General features: G+C 38.9%; 2 protein-coding genes across 2 annotated transcripts; both read right to left on the reverse strand.

Annotated features, from left to right (window-relative positions):
- Positions 1–48: 48 nt before the first annotated feature.
- crot (carnitine O-octanoyltransferase) lies at positions 49–14,191 on the reverse strand. The gene is made up of 17 exons (XM_058376312.1): positions 14,001–14,191; positions 12,756–12,881; positions 11,360–11,484; positions 11,042–11,223; positions 10,730–10,854; positions 8,437–8,545; positions 8,132–8,225; positions 7,838–7,963; positions 7,406–7,507; positions 7,222–7,305; positions 7,034–7,141; positions 5,305–5,435; positions 5,075–5,198; positions 4,618–4,696; positions 3,343–3,436; positions 3,097–3,216; positions 49–3,001 (listed from the first exon to the last, which is right to left on the reverse strand). The coding sequence occupies exons 2-17, from the start codon at positions 12,868–12,870 to the stop codon at positions 2,881–2,883; spliced, it is 1,839 nt and encodes a 612-aa protein (XP_058232295.1). The 5' UTR covers positions 12,871–12,881; positions 14,001–14,191; the 3' UTR covers positions 49–2,880.
- A 3,200-nt stretch (positions 14,192–17,391) lies between these two features.
- acbd7 (acyl-CoA binding domain containing 7) lies at positions 17,392–21,675 on the reverse strand. The gene is made up of 4 exons (XM_058376337.1): positions 21,517–21,675; positions 18,330–18,447; positions 18,143–18,205; positions 17,392–17,682 (listed from the first exon to the last, which is right to left on the reverse strand). The coding sequence occupies exons 1-4, from the start codon at positions 21,523–21,525 to the stop codon at positions 17,609–17,611; spliced, it is 264 nt and encodes an 87-aa protein (XP_058232320.1). The 5' UTR covers positions 21,526–21,675; the 3' UTR covers positions 17,392–17,608.
- Between the last annotated feature and the right edge of the window lie 825 nt (positions 21,676–22,500).

Consider the following 22,500-nt stretch of genomic DNA (forward strand, 5'->3'; position numbering starts at 1 on the left):
GATTTCTCTCTCTTCTTTGCCCCTCAGTCCACACACACATACATATCATTCGTTTACAGCTTTATTTTCGGTCATTGATGTGTCTACAATCAGTAAAATCATACAGGAAGCACGAATAGGTTACAGGGTCCTAAAACCTGCTTTCGGGCACAGAACAATGCTTAAAGAAAGTACACATTGTTAAACAGAAATCGACGTCGAGTTATTTCGGTGCATAGAATCATCAAACACAGAGCTTTGGGAATGATTACTTTGTGCTACTACTATATACTAATAAGTGCTTAATGATCATCTCATTTTCTGCCCTTTTTTTGGTCACCTGCCAATTTCCATCATAGTATAGCTTCTCAATGAGGAGGGTGAAGTTTACGATATCTTTTTAACTTGAACTTTTATAGCTCCAGCTTTATTTTTTTAGCTTATACATGAAGTATTTGCTGATACGTTCCTTCCTATTCAGTAAAGTCTTTTGACGCATACATGCTTATTATTCAGACAACAATCAAGTTAAATGCAGATAAAAGTCCAGGCTTCACATTAGCTTCGAGAGGTTAATAATTGTAATACAGAAATAAAACAAACATAAACAGTTTACTCTTGATATAGTACTCAAGAAACAGATTGAATAAAGAGTATTTCACTTGTGATTAATATTACAATGAGGAAAACAGTAAAAAAAAAAATATATATATATATATATATATATATATATATATATATATATATATATAGAAATGAAATAAAGTGTGAATGATTGCATTGTTTTTGTTCATTTGCATTGATGTTTGTCATGTTATATACATACAGTATATATATATATCAGTGTTGCATTTTCTGTGTAATCTCCTCCACCTTCTCTAAAGCAGCTGTGGGTTAAGTTTAAATCTGTAACGTAATGCCGAGTAATGAGCTGAACACTGAACTGTCTGTCTGGAGAGAGACAGAGAGAGAGATATGAAAAAGAAGAAGAGAAAGAAGACGAAGGAGAGGAGACAGAAGGAAAAAAGTACGAGAGAGAGATATGAAGAAGAAGTTGAAAGCAAGGAGAGCGAGAGAGAGAGAGAGAGAGAGAGATAAAGGAGAGGAAAGAGAGGGAAAGAAAGAAAGGGAGAGAGAGAGAAAGAAGAAGATGGAGAGGAGAGAGAGGGAAAGAAAGAGAGAGAGAGAAATATGAAGGGGAAGAGGAAAAAGAAGATAAAGATAGAAAAGGAACGAGAGAGAGAGAGATATGGAAGAAGAAGAAGATTAAGGAGAGGAGGAAGAGGAAAAGAAAGAGAGAGAGCGAGAGAGAGAAGAAGATGAAGGAGAGGAGAGAGAGGGAACGAAAGACAAAAAGAGAGAGACATATGAAGGGGAAGAAGAAGAAGAGGAAGAAGAATACAAAGAGAGAACAGAAAAGACAGAAAGAAAGAGAGAAATATGGAAGAGGAAGAAGATTAAGGAGAGGAGAAAGAGGAAAAGAAAGAGAGAGAGAGAGAGAGCTCTTTCACAATAACACATTAGATAATTAACAACCATAGCACATAGCAATATTTCCGGTTTAACCTTATAGTTGTTGGTTTTTTTCACCAAAGGGGAAATATAGAGGATGTGAAAGAGGCGTGTGGTCGTGCTAGTGGTTAATTTTCATTCTGTACATTTTATTAAATTCACAAGCTTCAGTCTCGTGTGACGACAAACCGAGTTGCGTGTTGCTCTTTAAACTAACTACGGGTTGATAAAGAGCGTTCACACTGGACTTTTACAATCCTATTTCCTTTTTTGTTTAAAAACAAATGTTTTTTAGTCAGAATCCTTAATCAAGGTAGAAGTCTGATCAACTTCACGTATGTTGTGGATCCTAGGGATAATAAACGACACTGATAACAACTACATTTACAGTGACATTGCATTCTAAGTCATTTCAAGACTAAAATAATCTAAATTTCACTCAGTTCACCTTTGATTTTTAGCAATTCTATTAACTTACTAAACCAGGGTTAGGGTTAGGGTTATATTAATTTACTAAACCTTCTCTGCATTACTCTCTACATTTATGTTCGGTAAACTACAGTAAGAGAACGTGAACTGTTTTATTTAAAGCTCTAGATGGTTTGGACATGTCCAGAGGAGGGAGAGTGAGTATATTGGTCGGAGAATGTTGGACATGGAGCTGCCAGGCAGGAGGAAAAGAGGAAGGCCAAAGAGGAGGTATATGGATGTGATAAATGAGGATATGAAGCTAGTGGGTGTAAGTGTTGAGGATGTAGAAGATAGGGATAGGTGGAGAGAGATGATTCGCTGTGGACACCCCTGAAGGGAAAAGCCGAAAGAAGAAGAAGAAGATAGTAAATCTTCTCGATCTGTAACATATGCAGAGATTTATTCAAGCAACCAAATCGAAACTACAGAATTTTTTAAGGTAAAACTAAACAAAATCTGAATAATCCATTTGTTTTGCAAGCTATCCACAGTGCTCATCACAAATCACCTAAGGACCAAAATAGGAAAAATTTAAGTGCCTTTGGTCACCTCCTTGAGGATTTGGATCGTGAAAAGCAGCAAATTAAATAAATCGATGAAATGATCATAAATCGATGAAATGATCGTTAAATTGCTGTGTATCCTATTCTATGTAATTAATACTAGGGAATTAATGCTAGGCAAATGAACGCTGAGCAAAATTGGTCGCATATCGATGAAAGGCTAATAAACTGAATCATATCATATATTTGTAGAATCAGATATTACAGAATCAGACATCGAATCATTTAGGTATGAATCTAAATCGTGTAAAAGCCTGAGGTATAATACAGCTAAAGGCACTGTCATCACTGCTAGCCTGCCTGCATAAAGTTAAAACCATACTAAAAAGGACTCCATTTCCCAGACAGCTTCGCTCTACAGGTGGGACAGGGTCGAGACCCGCATGATATCATGGAAGGACGTGCACAGGTTCTGAAAGAACGTCTCAGCGTCTGTCTCCGGGCAGGATTTCCAGGCTGTACAGGCAGCAACGATCCTAAAATTAACAGCAGGGTTAATAACCTTCTATTAATAATATCTAAACTGGACCTAACAACAACATTTCCCAAAAATACACGTTTCTGAGCTCACCTGTCGTCACGGATACGGTAGAAAAAGCCATAGCCATGGTGCACCATGGGAGCGACGCCCCCCAGGACGGTCGTGTAGCCGACAAGGCTGGAGGAAAGGACGAAATTCCCTCCTCCACCACTGACCAGAGAAACACACAATACTTACTTTGTCACTCTGTCTCTATTCATCATCAGCAATTTGTGTATCAGTTTTAAATTATAGCTGAATGTTTCTACATCAGTCAGAGTAAGAAATAAAACTAACCTCTTAATATAGAGAGGATCTGAGTAAAGCTCAGGAACAGGAAGTCCTTCCTCCTTGGCGATAAGGTACAGGCCCAAAAGATGTCTGTCAAAGCCTGAGCAATTAGAAGGAATCGGTACAAACTCTGTGATTATTATGCAAAAATATAAAGGCTAAAACTAATGTGGTTAAAATGCCAGCATTGTGTGGGGACTACTGGGTTTCATGTGGAGATGGAGTTTCATGTGATGGGGTTTTATGTATTAGTTTTTCATGTGATGGAGTTTCGTGTGATGGAGTTTCATGTATTAGTTTTTCATGAGATGGAGTTTCGTGTGATGGAGTTTTATGTGATGGATTTTAATGTGATGGAGTTTCGTGTGATGGAGTTTTATGTGATGGATTTTAATGTGATGGAGTTTCATGTGATGGAGTTTCATGTATTAGTTTTTCATGAGATGGAGTTTCGTGTGATGGAGTTTTATGTGATGGAGTTTCATGTATTAGTTTTTCATGAGATGGAGTTTCGTGTGATGGAGTTTTATGTGATGGAGTTTCATGTATTAGTTTTTCATGAGATGGAGTTTCGTGTGATGGAGTTTTATGTGATGGAGTTTCATGTATTAGTTTTTCATGAGATGGAGTTTCGTGTGATGGAGTTTTATGTGATGGAGTTTCATGTATTAGTTTTTCATGAGATGGAGTTTCGTGTGATGGAGTTTTATGTGATGGAGTTTCATGTATTAGTTTTTCATGAGATGGAGTTCGTGTGATGGAGCTTTATGTGATGGATTTTAATGTGATGGAGTTTCATGTGTTGGAGTTTTACATAATGGTTTTTATTGTGATGGATGTACATTTGACGAATTTTCATGTAACAGTTTTTCATGTGATGGGGTTTTATGTGATGGGGTTTTACATAGTTTTTAGTGTGATGAAGTTTTATGTGATAAAGTTTCATGTTTTTCAAATGAGGGGAGTTTTATGTGATAGTGATTCACTTTATGGAATTTCACAAGACAGAGGTTTACGTGATGAAGTTGCATGTCATGTTAGTTCCATGTGATGACATTTTCATGTGATAAGTGTTTAATGTGATAGTATTTCGCTTTATGGTGTTTCACATGATGGAGTTTCACGTGACAAACGTTTCAAGTCATGGCGCTTCACGTAATAATGTTCTATCTGTTCATGTTCCAGGTAACTGTGTATCACATGACAGTATTTAACGTGATGCAGCTTCAAGTAAAAATGAAACTAAACTGAAGTGAAAACCGCTTGAGACGTTTTTCATACCTTTTCCTTTCTGAGCTTCATCCATCAGCTTGTTGTGTTTGTTGAAAGCACGAAGCAACGCTTGTCTTTTCTCTTCAGTCTGTGAAGGAATGAATTAATGAACTCATTTGGCCACTTTAAATACAGATCATGTTTCACAGCTCTATTACTACCACATACCTTCATATGGTACTATTATACAGTACCCATATATCGCTTATAAATGTTTTTTTTAGCAATACTACTAACCAGTGAATCTCACTACATGTCTTATTTCCAACCCTGAACTTAACCCCGCCCCTTCTCCCTGCTCAGTTCGTCTGTTTTTCCCTAAACTCACAAGGCATAAGCACATTCAACATATTCAACAAGTCACCGTCCAGCAGCAGAGACCTCTAGAAAACTGCAAACTGCTGCTTTAAGCTCTACACTTTGACATATAGATGCACATGTGATGGTGATGTTACAGGAAGCTTACTGTTGCTGAAGGATTCAGCATGACTTTGCACCAGTCTAGGGCTTCCATCGTGCATGGCCTCATAGTCTCTGTGCGGCCGTGGTAGAAACGGCGTGTGGTGGCGGTTTCATAACAGCTCCCAGGTCTGAGAGAGAGCGAGAGAGAGAGAAAGACAGACATAAAGACAAAATATCATTTGGCATCACACCATTTCTGCCTCATATTAAAGAAAGCTTGAGCAGGTTGCTTACTTTCCATGCTGCCTGTAGTACGCTAACTGCATGGCCAGCTGTACGAATGTATCAGGGTGAAGTTTGTTCTTCTTGATCGCCGCTTTCCCAAAAGCGGTGAAGGCATAAGAGACGACCTGCAGGTCCTGAGACTGGAAATAAAACCATTTCTTGTTAAGTCTTGGCTAGAAAAAGTCAAGAGGTAAATCTCCATTTCAACTTGCACTAAATGACCATGTCACAGACATTTAATCTAAACCTCAACCCTTTCAGCAGAACTTGAACCACAGCATCATCGTCAGCTCCACAGTGTGTGAAAAGAAATCTCTGCAAAGGGTTGTGAAAACCTCCCAGCGCATCATCGGCACCCAGCTACCTGCCATTGAGTCTCTTCACCGCAGTCGATGTCTGCGCAGGGCACACAAAATCATCAAGGACTCCTCCCACCCTAGTCTGTTCAACCTCCTTCAATCCAGGAGGAGGATATACAAGACCATCCGCACCAGAACCAGCAGGTCCAGGGCCAGTTTTTCCCCCCATAGCCATAAATCTACTGAACTCTACACCACAAAGCTAGGACACTCATGTCTTACTACACTTCACCACCTTCTAGTTCTGCTTGACCCTGTACATTCTGCTACACTTTCTCTGTATAATATAATTATAATGTACATATTGTTAATTCACAGATTACCCCTAGTTTATCTACCCATCTATATTTATATATACACACTATCTGTATATTATCTTTATTATCTATCCATCTATCCATCCATCCATCCGTCCATCCATCCATCCATCCATCCATCCATCCATCCTTCTACAATTTGAAACAGGCATGAATGCAGCAGGGGAGAACGAACAAAATAACTTTGCAGACTTCATCCGTATTCTCCATAAGCTCCTCGCATGCACAGCGAGACAGCTCTAGAATATCGGTGTCGTCTTGACACTCTCAGACTAATTACACTGCTTCACTTCCACATCATCACGCAAGCTCTTTACGGCCATGCTTGACTAATTCAGGCGGTGTATCATTACATGGTCTCGTGTAAAGATACACCACGAGGATCAGGCTTGAGTAGGCTTGTCACGTTATCAAAATGGGAAGACTAAAGAAATTTCATTTACACAGTCACTTATTATGCAACCATCCTTAGCATAACGTGCAGTTCTATCATTTGATCCTTTGTGCAATTTGTCCATTGATTGCTTTAACATACTTCCAGTTTTTTATCCCTTCTATACTTTTCATGTATTACACTCGTGACTGTATATTACATCCTGTGGATGACGTCAGTGTCAGTGCATTGTGGCTAATTGACTAAAATTAGCCACAATGCCCATGAGAACCAAAGGAGGTGTTTCACTTGACAAGACTGTCGGCAAACATTGTGAGAATCTACAGTCTGAGCTAGAAAGAGATCAGCCCCAGCCCCTTACTCATACCTTTCTGTGTGTTTGTATACAGAATAAACAAAAAGTAGTATATTTATATTGTTTGTGGTGATGTTCTTGGTTCTGTCAAGATTAAAAAATTATCTTCAAATCGAATAAGATTTGTTGTGTGTCACAAATTAGTGATATAGTCTCTGATTTTAGGTTTAGGTTAGGTCCCTGTTAGAGAAGGACTGCTGAGTCAGGCTAGTCAGTTCATACTAGCCAACACTGCTTTCTTTGTAATTATGCTGGCACTGGGCCAAAATGAAAAGTGTGTGTGTGTGTGTGTGTGTGTGAGAGAGAGACTCACACTTTTGCTGTATTGCTCTTTAGCCAGTTTAATGTCTCTTCTGACTTTTTCATCTACACTGAACACAAGCTCTTCTGGATCAGGAAGGTCTCGAACCACTTCTGAACCCTGCACACAACACAGTGATGTTAACACACACTCACACACATTCACACACACACACACACACACTCTATATGTCTCCTCACCTTCCATTTTCCACCGACGGCCTTCACTTTTTGGTCCATGTAGTAACACAGAGACACCAAGACCATGGCGTCATAGGGTGCGTGCTGTAATAAACACAAACAAGGATCAGACAGATGTAAGGACATGGAAGCATGATGACCGTGATAATGAGGATGAGGATGAGGATAATGAGGCTGGATTTACATCACAGTTTGAGGCGAAGGTGCCGTTGGCGAAGCTGATAAAGTTGTAGGATTTATCACCCCAGCGGATGGTAGGGTCTCCCGTCAGAGCCAACAGGATCATCTATATATTAAAATAAAATAAAATAAAATAAAATAAAATAAAATAAAATAAAATAAAATAAAATAAAATAAAATAAAATAAAATAAAATAAAATAAAATAAAATTATAAAAAGACACATCTGCACTTTCTTCACAATATTCATACTATTCTATGTTTATTGCAATTTTATTTTAAGTGTATGATTATTCTTTATTTTATTATTTTAAAAAATCTTATAGATTGTATTTTTATGACACATACAATCACTTCACTACTGAATCTGACTTACACTTGGCAAAGATGCTCACTGTGCATGGTGTGTGTGTGTGCATGGTGTGTTTGTCATTTACTGTGCTGTAATTTTCCGGGGTTGAATATGGCTTGGCATCGTCCAGTGCGATAACAAACAGCGAGCTCTGGATGGTCTCCAGTATGGTCTTATTGGCAGGATCGATGGAGATCAGATGCTCTCGTGCCTGCAGAACAGCACAGTGTGTGTGAGGCTTCAGTAAGTGATTCTCAAATCCTCCAGTGAATCAGCTCTGTGTGTTTTCTTAAACACTGTATTGGATGTATATTTTACGTTGTGTTTTATTATATTAAAGCTCAATGTTTTAGAGATTGAGAGCAATCTGTGTTCTGACCTTTGCCCATTTCGTCCTCTCTTCAGTGGTCAAAGCAGCCACTCCGTCGCCCCGCACCTCTCCATCACAGCTCTCTTTAATGTATGTCAGCTGCCTGAAACATCACACACACACACACACACACCACTTATAACACAATCGGAATTAGTCCTTATTCCTGACACACTACGCACTTCATGCGAGATGCCAACTTGGTCAACTGTTAATAAAAGTCACAACGGAGCGTACTGGAGGCCTGGACTGAATAAAATGATGTCATGTCATGAGCACAAGGCAAAATGAAAGAGAAATAAATAAATAAACACCTCAGTAATTCAGGAGGAGTGAGGATACGGCCATCACAGAGAGCGTCGAAGGTGAAGATTCTTCCACGACACATCACTACGAGGTGAGAGGGACACGGGCCTTCGCTTTCTACAACCACATACACACATTTCTGTGTTATGGCAAACCATGATAATGTTTGACATTTTCTCACTGCAATTGTTTTCACAGTCAGTGAAATCTGATTAAGTCCTTCGATTAAGATTAAGATTCTCCCCCAGCCTCCAGTGTAGAGAGAAAAAGAGAGAAAACCACTTTAACTGGACCATTCTAGATCATTCTATGAAGTAATCAATAGAAATGTGTTTATGGATGTAATACTGGCCTCCAGTGGTGTTTTGTACGGTTTTGTGTGTGTATCTGCAGCCCAAAACAAAAATGACAAACATCAGCGCTGGATTCAATCCTCAACACTGGTTAAGCAACACTGCTTAAGTTCAAGGTCATAAATAACTGAGACACGCCTCTACTGCACTCAAAAATCAACCCATATCTGTAAGTTCTGAATAGAAACGCACACACACACAAATCTAAAACCAATTGGCTAAAGCGCAAAGCCTTGCTCTAATAACAGATAGCTAGACCTTGCGGGCAACAGAGAGTTGTCTCACCCTTACTGTTCAGTACAGAGCGGATTGGGGAAAAAAGGGCGCAACTAAAACCAGTTTTTTTTCTTCTTATCATACTTACTGTTCCTGCCACCTAAGCAAAGAATAATGGGAAAAAAAACTTTAATTTGCCAAGCCATCCGAACCAAACCGAACACCATGGTTAAAAACCGCGGTACGTATTGAAACGTGGGTTAACTGTATTGTTGCATCCCTAATATATATATACATATACACATGTGTACATGCTCATGTACACACATATATACACACACACACGTTCATTTATACACACAAACCCACACACACACACACACACACATACACTATATTGCCAAAAGTATTCGCTCACCTGCCTTGACTCGCATATGAACTTAAGTGACATCCCATTCCTAATCCATAGGGTTCAATATGACGTCAGTCCACCCTTTGCAGCTCTAACAGCTTCAACTCTTCTGGGAAGGCTGTCCACAAGGTTTAGGAGTGTGTTTATGGGAATTTTTGACCATTCTTCCAGAAGCGCATTTGTGAGGTCACACACTGATGTTGGACGAGAAGGCCTGGCTCTCAGTCTCCGCTCTAATTCATCCCAAAGGTGTTCTATCGGGTTGAGGTCAGGACTCTGTGCAGGCCAGTCAAGTTCCTCCACACCAGACTCTGTCATCCATGTCTTTATGGACCTTGCTTTGTGCACTGGTGCACAGTCATGTTGGAAGAGGAAGGGGCCAGCTCCAAACTGTTCCCACAAAGTTGGGAGCATGGAATTGTCCAAAATGTCTTGGTATGCTGAAGCATTCAGAGTTCCTTTCACTGGAACTAAGGGGCCAAGCCCAGCTCCTGAAAAACAACCCCACACCATAATCCCCCTCCACCAAACTTTACACTTGGCACAATGCAGTCAGACAAGTACCGTTCTCCTGGCAACCGCCAAACCCAGACTCGTCCATCAGATTGCCAGATGGAGAAGCGCGATTCGTCACTCCAGAGAACGCGTCTCCACTGCTCTAGAGTCCAGTGGCGGTGTGCTTTACACCACTGCATCCGACGCTTTGCATTGCACTTGGTGATGTATGGCTTGGATGCAGCTGCTCGGCCATGGAAACCCATTCCATGAAGCTCTCTGCGCACTGTTCTTGAGCTAATCTGAAGGCCACATGAAGTTTGGAGGTCTGTAGCGATTGACTCTGCAGAAAGTTGGTGACCTCTTCGCACTATGTGCCTCGGCATCCGCTGACCCCGCTCCGTCAGTTTACGTGGCCTACCACTTCGTGGCTGAGTTGCTGTCGTTCCCAAACACTTCCACGTTCTTATAATACAGCTGACAGTTGACAGTGGAATATTTAGGAGCGAGGAAATTTCACGACTGGATTTGTTGCACAGGCGGCATCCTATCACAGTTCCACGCTGGAATTCACTGAGCTCCTGAGAGCGACCCATTCTTTCACAAATGTTTGTAAAAACAGTCTGCATGCCTAGGTGCTTGATTTTATACACCTGTGGCCATGGAAGTGATTGGAACACCTGATTCTGATTATTTGGATGGGTGAGCGAATACTTTTGGCAATATAGTGTATGTGCACAGACTAATGTATACACACACACACATACATGTGCACACACTCATGTATACATTAACACGTACACACACACACACACACAGACACACCTGTCTTGAAGTAGTTGAGAATGCGGTCCTTGTTAATCCCAGGTACTTTGCAGGTACAGAAGAGCATGCGTAACTGATCCATGTCAAAGGGCATGTTCCCTGCTTTATGAACGGCCAACTTCTCCCTGAACAGAAAGATCAACAAAAATGTAAAAGTTAACACAATCTGCTCTGTATTAGGTTTTAATGAAAGGTTTCTTTTATATCATATTACACAACTATATAAAGTCAGATTTGCAGCATGTTTCCTTTTTCCTGTATTTTCCCGAGCCTCTTACTTGCATTAAACGTGAGTAGTAAAACGATGCTCACGTGCGAATGAGGTCCCAGTACTGAAGTGTTAGCCACGTCCCAAAACTGGTCCTCTCCAACTGCGTCCCCTCACACGGCGGCCAGCAGTGCTCCAGGTACGGTCCCGGACCTCCGAAATTCACCAAAAGCTGAGACGGCACTCGAACTTCCAAATACGCCGTGTCCAGCCACCAGTCCTCCAGCTGTACAAAGTCAAAAGTCAGTCCTTCAGGTCAATCTCAGATAACGTTTTTATGAACACAAATCTGTATCTGGATTTGAATTGAACCGAATAAGAGAGGCAGTAATTAAATGTAAATTCTGACAGATCGGTGTTACCCAGTTGCGCCTGCTCTTGGCTCGCTGTAAGAGTCGCTGGTGAAGATGTTGCCCGATTCCCTTGGCGAAGCGTTTCACGATGGCGGCTGTGTTACGAAACTCGTGCTCAGAAGCAAACGGCTTCACTGGAAAACAATGGGAATTAAATTAGGATTCGTGCCTTTTATTTTTTACCATGCAACCATCCCTATAGATCCCACATGCTAACATCAATTTCCATAATAATCCAGTGATCATGATTTTTTTTTAAAAAATGAAGCTTCTGTGCTTGAAATAAAATGAAACCTCAGGTTTTTTGGCAAATAGGAAGAGAGAACAGATAGCATAAAATACTGGGGGGGATATTAAATACAGTCTGCTAAAAAAAACAGGAAATAAAATTAATATAAATAAATAAAGTAAAAAAATTCAGCATTAGGCAGGACAATAATCCCAAAACCCAAGGTCTACAGTGGACCATTAAATCACTCGAGCAGTCCAGTTGTATCCAGAGGTGTGCTGGACTGGAACGAAACCCTGCACCCACATCAGCTCTCTCTCTCTGGATAAGACTGAGCACCCCTGCATTGAGAATCTGTGGCATTGTCCATCCAACTAACCTGCAAATCTACCAAGAAGAATGGGAACAAATCCCTCCAGGACAGTGTGACATGCCATCAGGAAGTGACCCTGAGAGACTTAAAGCTCTTACTGCAGCACAAGGTGGATCTACCTAGTGCTCATCTGACATGGGGGGTCTTTCTTTCCTTCTTTATTTAAGATCTGCCAATATTCTGACTACTTTAAGACATACTATGCAATAAAAATACTAAATAAAAAAAACCCATCTGTAACAATCTGTGAGAAATTTGCAATCCAGACAAATCCAAAGACTTTTCTGTTTTACATTCATCTCAATCGGAGTGAAAAGAGAATGGAAATGGCTTGGCTTCTATTGGAAATGTAATTTAATTTTTAATACACACCTTTATTTTTAATAAAAACCTTTATTTTTAATACACACCTTTACTCACAGCCTACAGCCATCTTTCAGCTGTGTCTGATAAAATGGCTCCTTATCTACCTCTGATTTTAACTTTTTTTGTGAATTTCCCTATTCATTTAAGTATTTAAGTATCTATCTATCTATCTATCTATCTATCTATCTATCTATCTATCTATCTATCTTTTAAGAAAGTTTATAAAATAATACAAATATTTCAGAATCATTTTGGTGAAATATTGTCGTAAAAAAAGACATGACGATGGATGTTATCATTTATTTTTTATGTTTTTTTCCCCCCCAGATTGCGACAAAGAAGTGCCAAAAAAATAAAACTATGAATGTTCCAAAGAAAAAAATTCCTCAAAATCAGTGCTTTTGTCACACAGAACAGTTTCTCTGATCTCATCTTACCTGCGTCCAGGTATTTGTTGAGACTTTCCTCCAGGGATGGTACGGGCAGCGGTGGCAGCGTGGACTGATACTGGAAGGTTCGTTCAGCCATGGATTCAAACGCCTGATTATCCATTATTATTACACCTTTAATACACAAGGAAAAGCAGGTTACATCATAAAGTTCACTTACAAATACAGTGAATACGAAAATATTCAAAAGACTACACTAATAACGAAAGGAAAAAAAATCCTACATGTTCGAATGATCAACCAAAGCATAACATACACTGATCAGGCATAACATTAAGACCACTGCTAGGATGACGTGAATAAGACTGATGATCTCCTCATCATGGCACCTGTTAGTGGGTGGGATATATTAGGCAGCAAGTCAACATTTTATCCTCAAAGTTGATGTGTTAGAAGCAGGAAAAATGGGCAAGAGTAAGGATTTGAGCGAGTTTGACGAAGGGCTAAACTGTGATGGCTAGATGACTGGATCAGAGCATCTCCAAAACTGCAGCTCTTGTGGGGTGTTCCCGGTCTGCAGTGGTCAGTATCCATCAAAAGTGGTCCAAGGAAGGAACAGTGGTGAACCGGTGACAGGGTCATGGACGGCCAGGGCTCATTGATGCACGTGGGGAACGAAGGCTGGCCCGTGTGATCCGATCCAACAGACTGTTGCTGAAGAAGTTAATGCTGGTTCTGATAGAAAGGTGTCAGAATTCACAGTGCATGACGGGTCAGGGCTGTTTTGGCAGCAAAAGGGGGACCAACACAATATTAGGCAGGTGGTCATTATGTTACACCTGATCCGTAAATATAATTTCTGACCAATCAGAATCAAGAATTCATCTGCCCCCTTGTTAGAGTACAATGTAACTGACTATGGAATATAAATGATGTTAAATGAAATATCTATCTGGAAGAAAAACACATTTTAAACTGTAAATTATATAAAAAGAAATACTTTAACACGAATTATATATTAACTTGTCGGAGTGTCTAACATGGGCAACCGGAAGTTGGCTGTTTTCCAAAGGACTTTGCACAAAATATAATGCACTGATTAGAGATTCTGTAGAGATTATTTAGAAAGAGTCGATCCAAGTTTATAAAAAAAGAAGGTTTTTGGTTATAGTGGTTGAGTGCTAAACTATTGTGCTGTCCTGTGCAAATGTCCAGTCCAAATCCAATGCCCAGTCCAGCGTCCAGTCTAAAATTACACTCCTATTTTAACAGTGGAAATAAACACTGTCTCACCTGACGATCCGCGAGGAGAAAAGACACCATAAAACCAAGAAGCACGACTGGTGATGACCTCCAGATGTGTTACAGTTGTTGTTATTGCAGGGTGGACCGAGTGCAGTGTTACTGCATCTTTATTTGGATTTGACTGGACCGGGCTCCGATCCCGTAACCTTTCACCCACTTACATGTAAACAACTTGGAAGAAAGTAATGAGGCAAAATGGCGGCGTGTGTGAGCAGATTTCAAAATACGAGTCCCAAAGCGACATCATGGAGTAATGTTTTTTTTTATCGCTCCTGAATCATGTTTTCTTTTTCTTTTTTTAAATTTTTATTTATTTTTATTTATTTTTTACTTAATTTATTTTACAAACATAAAACAACTATTCAACCATTAGAGGCATTATTTAAATAATATTTGAATATTTATTAAGTCAGAGAGGCTTTCCATTCATATTTATAGGAACAATAAAATTGATAATGAATGGTTGTGAATCACTGTAATAAATAAAATAAAAATAAAATAAAATAAAATAAATAAAATAAAATGCAAATGAAATAAGATAAGATAAAATGAAATTAAATAAAATAAGATACAATAAAATAAAATAAAAAATAAGACAAGTTAAAATAAAACAAAATAAAATAAGATAAAATAAAAGATGAAAAGTTAAGATAAGATAAGATAAAATAAGAGCAAATAAAATAAAAATGAAATAAGATAAGATAAGAAAAGAAAAGATAAGATAAAATAAGATCAAATGAAATAAAAATGAAATAAGATAAGATAAAATAAAATAAAATAAAAAATGAGATAAGTTAAAATAAAATAAAATAATTTTAATTAAATGTAATTAAATTTAATTAAATACATTACATTCAGACTATGCTTACTTTCAAAACAATACAGAGATTAGTTAATTATTATTGCTTGGGTTTTTGTTTTGTTTTGTTTTGTTTTTTTTCCATTTTTTGCATCTTGAATGTACAAATCTTGTCAGGATTTATTTGATTCTATACATCTGTATACAAATCAGCCCCTCCTCTGGAGTCCCTCAGGGTTTGGTGTACAGGCATCTCCTCTTTTTTCCCCCTCTATATTCTCTACTCTCTGAGTAAAGTAATATCTTTACATAGTTTCTCTACTATAGTCATGGTAATGACACCAGATACACATTTGCCTTTCCACTATCACATCCTTATAACTCTTAATAGATGAGTTCATCACCCAGTAGGACTGAGATGCAGTTTATTCACTGCATCAGCATGACTGTCTCTTTAAGAAGTTGCTGATCAATCTACACTAAATCTCATTATTATCTTGAACAATCAACTGTTCTCAGCACATGTAGTGAACAGACCATGCAGATATAAAGTACTACCATTTCACACCATGCTTGTGTGTAAATAACTTTTTTTGCACACTGGTTCGGTCTGTAAAAATGATTTTTTTATTTCCAGATCATACAGATGATACATTTCATATACTCACTACGTTCTCCACAGACTATAATATTTGACTATATGTTTATATTTTTTTCATATATCTATCACATTTCACAAAATTCTATTGTTTATATTTTATTATTTTCTAATTTCTCATATTTCTCATATTTCTATTCTGGTTTCTAGTTTTCTTTTCTGTTGCTGTGTGAGGTGAGTAACTAAGAAACATTTCACTACATTTCATCAAACATATGTAATACATACATGATAAATCAAGAACCTTGAACCTTTCAATGAAGCCAACAATCATAAAATACTGGGCTATCAAAGGTTATCATGGCCTTCCCTGTATGGGCAAAGAAGTGTTATTCATAACACCACAGTTAGAACAAAGCTGGTCCAATACGGGCAAAAAAAGGACTTTTTATAACAACCCTGCCAATGGTGAACTATCGTGGGCTTAAAGGTGGCTGAAAATGATGTTGAGCCACTCACCAGTGACCCAAGTGAACTGCTCTGATCAGTTTTGCACTAAAATCTCCATCAATAAACATTTGATAACTTCCACAGAAAAGACTTCATATTAAATCTGTAATGAATTCAGAAATGATGCTCATGCTCATATTCATATGCACTGGTTGCTCCTGGTTACACGACTGCACTTGTTTATACTGAATGGTGAACAATTATAGAATTGAAATGATTTATAATGAGGAAGAGATTTCCTTTTGAGTCTGGATCCTCTCATGGTTTCTTCCTCATATCGTCTTAGGGAGTTTTTCCTTTTCCTCTGTCGCCGCTGGCTCGCTCATTAGGGATAAATATACATTTAATTTATATTCTGAATATGCTGCTTTTGTGACAAGGTCCATTATTCAAAATGCTATAGAAATAAAATTAATGCTAACAGCCCAGAAGGCAGTTTACACATCCTTTAATTAATTAATTAATTAATTAATTAATTGGATATTCTGTTAAAGTGAGTAATTATTACATTTTTAAGCTATTTCTGAGTCAGAAGAGCAAATGATGTTGAGCAACCGAGCAAATGAATCCAAAATCCTGCAGTATTCCTTTTTCCTTTTAACATCTGGGAAGCTCAAATCTATTAAATATCAATTCCGAATGAAATTAGAAAATGAAATCTCCAGCCAAAAGTCCTGATCAGTATCCCGACTCTCCTGATCAATAACCGTGAGCTCTTGAGTTTTTGCAGCAATTATATAACAGATTCAAAAGAAACCTCATGTAGCTGGATTTTAATCATTTACTCTTTAAGGCAGACTGTAAGTGGAATAAATAGTGAATGGACAATTCTAAATGCGTCCACTTCTGAGGATCTGGCTCAGCTCTTGCTGTGATGGACAAAGTGCTGCTTGTTTTGTAGTCGGTGTGCACGCTGACCACCGCCGTTGTGCTTTAGACCGGAATACTGATCAAGTGCTTTCCATGACAAAGTACTGATTCTGAAGGAGGGTGCTGAACTCCTGTGTAGAGCTGCTAACATTAGGAAGGAAAAAAAATCCAGAGAGAATTTTTAGCACAAAGACCCAGTGTGTGGTTGTTTTGCTTTAAGAACACATAAATCTATCTATCTATCCGTCGGTCCGTCCATCTGACTGTCTATCTATCTATCTATCTATCTATCTATCTATCTATCTATCTATCTATCTATCTATCTATCTATCTATCTATCTATCTATCTATCTATCTATCTATCTATCTATCTATCTATCTATCTACCCGTCTGTCAGTCAGTCTGTCTGTCTGTCTATCTATCTATCTATCTATCTATCTATCTATCTATCTATCTATCTATCTATCTATCTATCTGTCAGTCAGTCAGTCTGTCTGTCTGTCTATCTATCTATCTATCTATCTATCTATCTATCTATCTATCTATCTATCTATCTATCTATCTACCTTATTCAGAGAGAAATCACACAAACCACAAGAAGGGTTTTTAAAGTATGTGTTATTATTTTATATCATATGCAAAAAAATATAGCATTACATCTTTAGCCCTTTACAGTACTGTAACTATGGCATTGTTAATATACAGACTCACACCAGCTGATCGGTTAACAGTTAAAAAGGTTTAATCGATCTGTCCAAGTATCACAGCCACTATTTTTTGGGCTCACATGCAAACCTATTCCAGTGATTAAAACGTCATCACATGCCATATTTACTGATGACTTCCTTGGCCAGGGTGACGTAGGCAGTCATGGCGTCTTCTGTGGACACGCCTGCGAGTGAAGGATTTTTACATTAGAGAGCAAATCCTGAAGGATTTAGTTAATGATAATCATTTCACAAGCAGATCATTTACTCTCTAGATGCTATAAACCATGGGTAATATTTACACAGAGCTGCAGCCAAATGATGAAATATTATTACTCTATTCTTTGTCATGTCACACTCTTCAGTGCTGTTTAATTTCTCATATGAAAATAGACACCCAGAATGTGCCGTTTTTCTCTTTTTCTCTAGCCTACTAGAGACAATAAATTCATTTCATTTACAGTGTACCTTCAGTCACTAAAATTCTGCCTAACCGAGTTAAAATGTCTCACACCGACTCATTTTATATCAGACTTGCAGCCATAAAGTAATCCATTTGTTTACACGGATTAAAAATAAGCCGGTGTACTGAGTGAAGCTGAATGAATGTGTTAAATTAGTGCAGAGTGCACTGCAGACATTCACCTTTCCTGGAATTCCAAGCTTCCCATTTGGCTTTTCCTTTCAAATCCAACATTCCAGGTGCATCTACATTAAACAAGACACATCTCTGTTATTTGTAGGCTTTTAGTTTTAGTCATATATATATATATATATATATATAAAACGGATAAGGATTAAGGCACTCGATGATACTTTTTAGTATCATTACCGATGTTAATGTCTCCAGCGACAGCCTGCTTGTAGAGTCCATACAGGTCCAGCAGCTCTTGGTCAGATGGCCTGCTCTTCACCTGCTTCACATCCGCTGCAATCTTCTCAAACTCGGCCTGGAAAAAACCATAAAGTGTTATTCTGATAAATATCTCTGGGTGTGTTTTATGGTTTGCGATGGAAAACATGTGGGATGTGGTAATGTTTGTAATGTATGGTACTCTGCTCTCTCACTCTCGCTCTCTTTCTCTTACCGCTCTTTATCTCTCTTTCTTGCTCTCTCTCTCTTTCTCCATCTCTCTTGCACTCTTTCTCTTGCTGCTCTTTATCTCTCTCTCTCTTACTCTCTCTTTCCTTCTCTCTTGCTCTCTTTCTCTTGCCGCTCTCTCTCCTCTCTCTCTCTCTGACTCTCTCTTACACTCTCTGACTCTCACTCACGCTCTCTGACTCTCTTGTACTCTTTCTCTCTCTCTCTCTCTCACACACTCTCTGACTCTCTTGTACTCTTTCACTCTCTCTCGCTCTCTCTCAGTGATCTTGACCCCTTCTGCTCTCCAGATCCGCCTGATGCCTAAAGCCCTACTTCTGGTTGAAGTCTCATCACTTGGAAACCTCTCACTGCTGCTCCTGATGGTTCCACATGGACATTTTGTACCATTTAGAAACCACAGAAGTCACCAGTTTAATAACTTCACTGAAACAGACTTCATGTTATAGCTAGAATGAATTTCCTGGTTACACAACTTGCACTTTTTAATCATATAGTACACAGTTATAGAAGGGAAATTATTTTGTTTTATTAATCACGCTCTCCGGTGTCACTCAGATGAGGATGGGTTCATTTTTGAGTCTGGTTTTTCTCAAGGTTTCTTCCTCAGATGGTTTTTCTTTTTCCACCGTTGCCTCAGGCCCGCTCATTAGGGATAAACTGATGAACCTTCGGTGGATGTGGTTGCTTAGTGGTTAAGGCGTTAGACTACTGACTAGAAGGTTGTGAGTTTGAATCTCAGGTCCACCAAGCTGCAACTGCTGGGCCCCTGAACAAGGCCCTTAACCCTCAGTTATACAAAATGTAAGGCGCTCTTACCTTTCTGAAAAGTGCTGCACAAATGTAAATGAATGCATGCACATGCATCGTTTCTTTAGTTCAAGCCGTCACTCTGGGTAAAATAATCCATCTTGTGAAAATCTGACCTATTTTCTCCATGAATCGGTTCTCTCGCTAAAACCCTGTAATTAATCACTCCGCCGTGGTCATTTTTCCTCTACTGTAGACAGCCTATTGTTCAGATAACAAATAACAAATGGCTGTGCGTGCCAATCCCCTCGACGGTCCCCTTTCAACCACACAATCGTGCAGTGAATCACAAAAAAGGCACAAACCCACTGACCTCCAAGTCCCAACGATTCAATGACCAGTCATTTAAACAAAAGCAGCTGATTGGTTGGTTGTCTTTTCCATAGATCAAGCAAAGTCTTATGTCTAATGGCTAGTAGGTTGTTATTAGTGCAGATGAATGCTGATAAGAGCAAAAAAACAAAATCCCACACACATTAACATCCATACACAGCTTCATTGCTTTTAAGACAATGATTTAAATAGAAAGGAAGTACTTCAGCAGAATCCTCCTAATCACTCCAAACCCTATGAAGGAGCGTCTTTCCGAGATTTGCACAGCATGATAAAGACTCTGAAGTTGAATCTGTTCATCTCCAGCATTCGTAAGTACGTGGATGAGAGTGGGATTAAAAATAAAAACAATCCTACGCTCACTTCTACTCTTTATAACAAGACATATTGTCTCATTAAAGCAAAACAGATCAGTCCACTTGACTGTAGAATTGGTTCGATCTACTCTGAAATATTTTCAGACTAACAAAGTACATTTATCTGGCTTGTTTTTTTTCCCTCCGCTCTGTCTAGTTGGCATTCCCACCCTGATAGCTAGCCTTTGTAACTCCTACTTCATTCACAACCGTTCCAGCTTCCCAGTCTGGACATCAAGCCTTTTTTTTTTTTATCCAAAGGCGACTCATTTCAGTCATTTGTCATATAGAGATTAAGTTACAGAAACTCAGCAGTAATGAAACTCCTAGTGCGCAGGAGTGATCTTTGCCAGCGATCCACATCGCAGCCAAGTTCCCCACCCCACCCCATTCCTGCTTTCTCTCCACCCTCATCCTATAGAAAGCTTGAGAAAATGGCGTCCTGTAGAAAAAAAAAACTGATGTGAAGCCAAAAAGGAACCATCCATCTATTTTCTATACCTGCTTTATTTCTAATTAGGGTCACGGGGATCTGCTGGAGTTTATCCCAGCACACACTGGGTGAAAGGCAGGGGTACGCCCTGGACAGGTCACCAGTCCATCACAGGGCCACATATATAGACAGACAACCACACATACTCACACTTACTCCTATGGGCAATTTAGAATTACCAATCAACCTAATGTACATGTTTTTTGGCTGTGGGAGGAAACCGGAGAACCCGAAGTAAACCCACGCAGGTATGGGGAGAACATGCAGACAGAAAGGCCCATCAGAAAGGAACCAGTGTCCACTTATCATAAGCACTTTTCCACGCCCTGCTCCCTTTAAATCTCTAGCGCTGCCTGACTCGATCCATCCTCACTCAAGGAGGATATTCTTCAAGACTCTTCAAGTCTGTGTCCTGACCGAGCCATCCCTGACCGTCAGTATCCTCAAACGAAATATTTAACTTCTCTAATAAAGTTTTGGTAGTTGCTCTGTGTCCTCCATGTGTCATCGCAGTCTTCAGCTCTTGTACATCATTTGCATTTGAATTTACATTCATAATATTTGTATGAGATGCCCAGCACTGGACTGCAGACGTCACTAAATGGACTCACGTGCATTGCTTTTTATTAACTGGTGCATGCATTAATACGGTGAATGACGTAAGAGGGAAGGATTGCTGACGACAGGAAAAAAATTTCTGTATCACAAACGAAATTTGGATAAATAACCCAAACACTTTTGAGCACCTCATATAAGCATACAGCTTCTTGTAACATCCTGATCATGTTATATAATAAGACGTATTAAATCTTATTGCAAGAAATAATAACAGTATTGAGAGAAAAACATTTGGGGCTTATGCTTTTATCTAATATAGAGCGATATAAATACATTCTGCACGATCTTATAAAGAGGGAAAGCTCACCTGCAGCATTTTGTTTCTTCTTCCACTCAGGCTTGTTGCTTATTGCTCTGTGCGCGCGCAGATCTGCCGAAGTTCCACAGGGCGCTCGAGCTGAGCCGTCTCGAGCCGGATAGCGCGTGCGGGGCCGCGCCGATTGGCTGAGAGGCAAAAAACAGCGGCGCATTCAAGAGCGCGGGTTGGCATTTCAAAATAAAAGTCACGCACGAACGCGATCGCGCTAAGATGTACAAAATTTTTTAGGAATTTCAAAGCACACACAATCACACAGGGATAGCTGCATTAATGACCCGGTGTACAGGTGTTCCTATTAAAGTGGACAGTGAGTGTAGAAGCATGCGCTACCGTGCAGCACAGCTGTCATAAAAGATACCACAATATAAATCTAACATATTTAGTGTTAGTTGTTCTATTGGTGTGTGAACGTGTGTAAAAAGGTCCCCCTTTAACTTTAATAAATACAGATTTGTGATGTAAACACAATTCATCAATTCCTGAACTTGAAGGTTTCACCAACACAACACATCAGGTCCAAGATAGATAGATTGATTGATTGATTTAAATAAAAGTATTGACATTTGGAATAAAATCATTTAATTCAAGGCATAAGTCAAATATGTTCTTAATAATAATAATAAGTGTCTTAATAATGATTGTGAACAAAATAAAATAATCAGGGGCTATGAAATCACAGAACCCACTCTGAGAAACACTAGCATAAATAATAAATATGTGGATTTTAGGGAGATATTTTTTATTTATAGTATATTGTTTCGAAGTATTGCATTGGTGTTAATTCATTCATTAGTTCATCAGAATATACTGTAATTCAAATCCCTTGAACTGATAGCAGAAGAGGTGAGTCAAATATCATTCAACATTAAGTGCAGTTTAATTGTCAAAAGTTTAATAACTAAAATGAATTAAAACAACAAACTGTGAGACTGTTATTCCACCCGCTCCTTCACCACAGCAGGCGGCGCTACG

The sequence above is a fragment of the Hemibagrus wyckioides genome, linkage group LG23, assembly GCF_019097595.1.
Source record: "Hemibagrus wyckioides isolate EC202008001 linkage group LG23, SWU_Hwy_1.0, whole genome shotgun sequence".
Lineage (NCBI taxonomy): Eukaryota > Metazoa > Chordata > Actinopteri > Siluriformes > Bagridae > Hemibagrus > Hemibagrus wyckioides.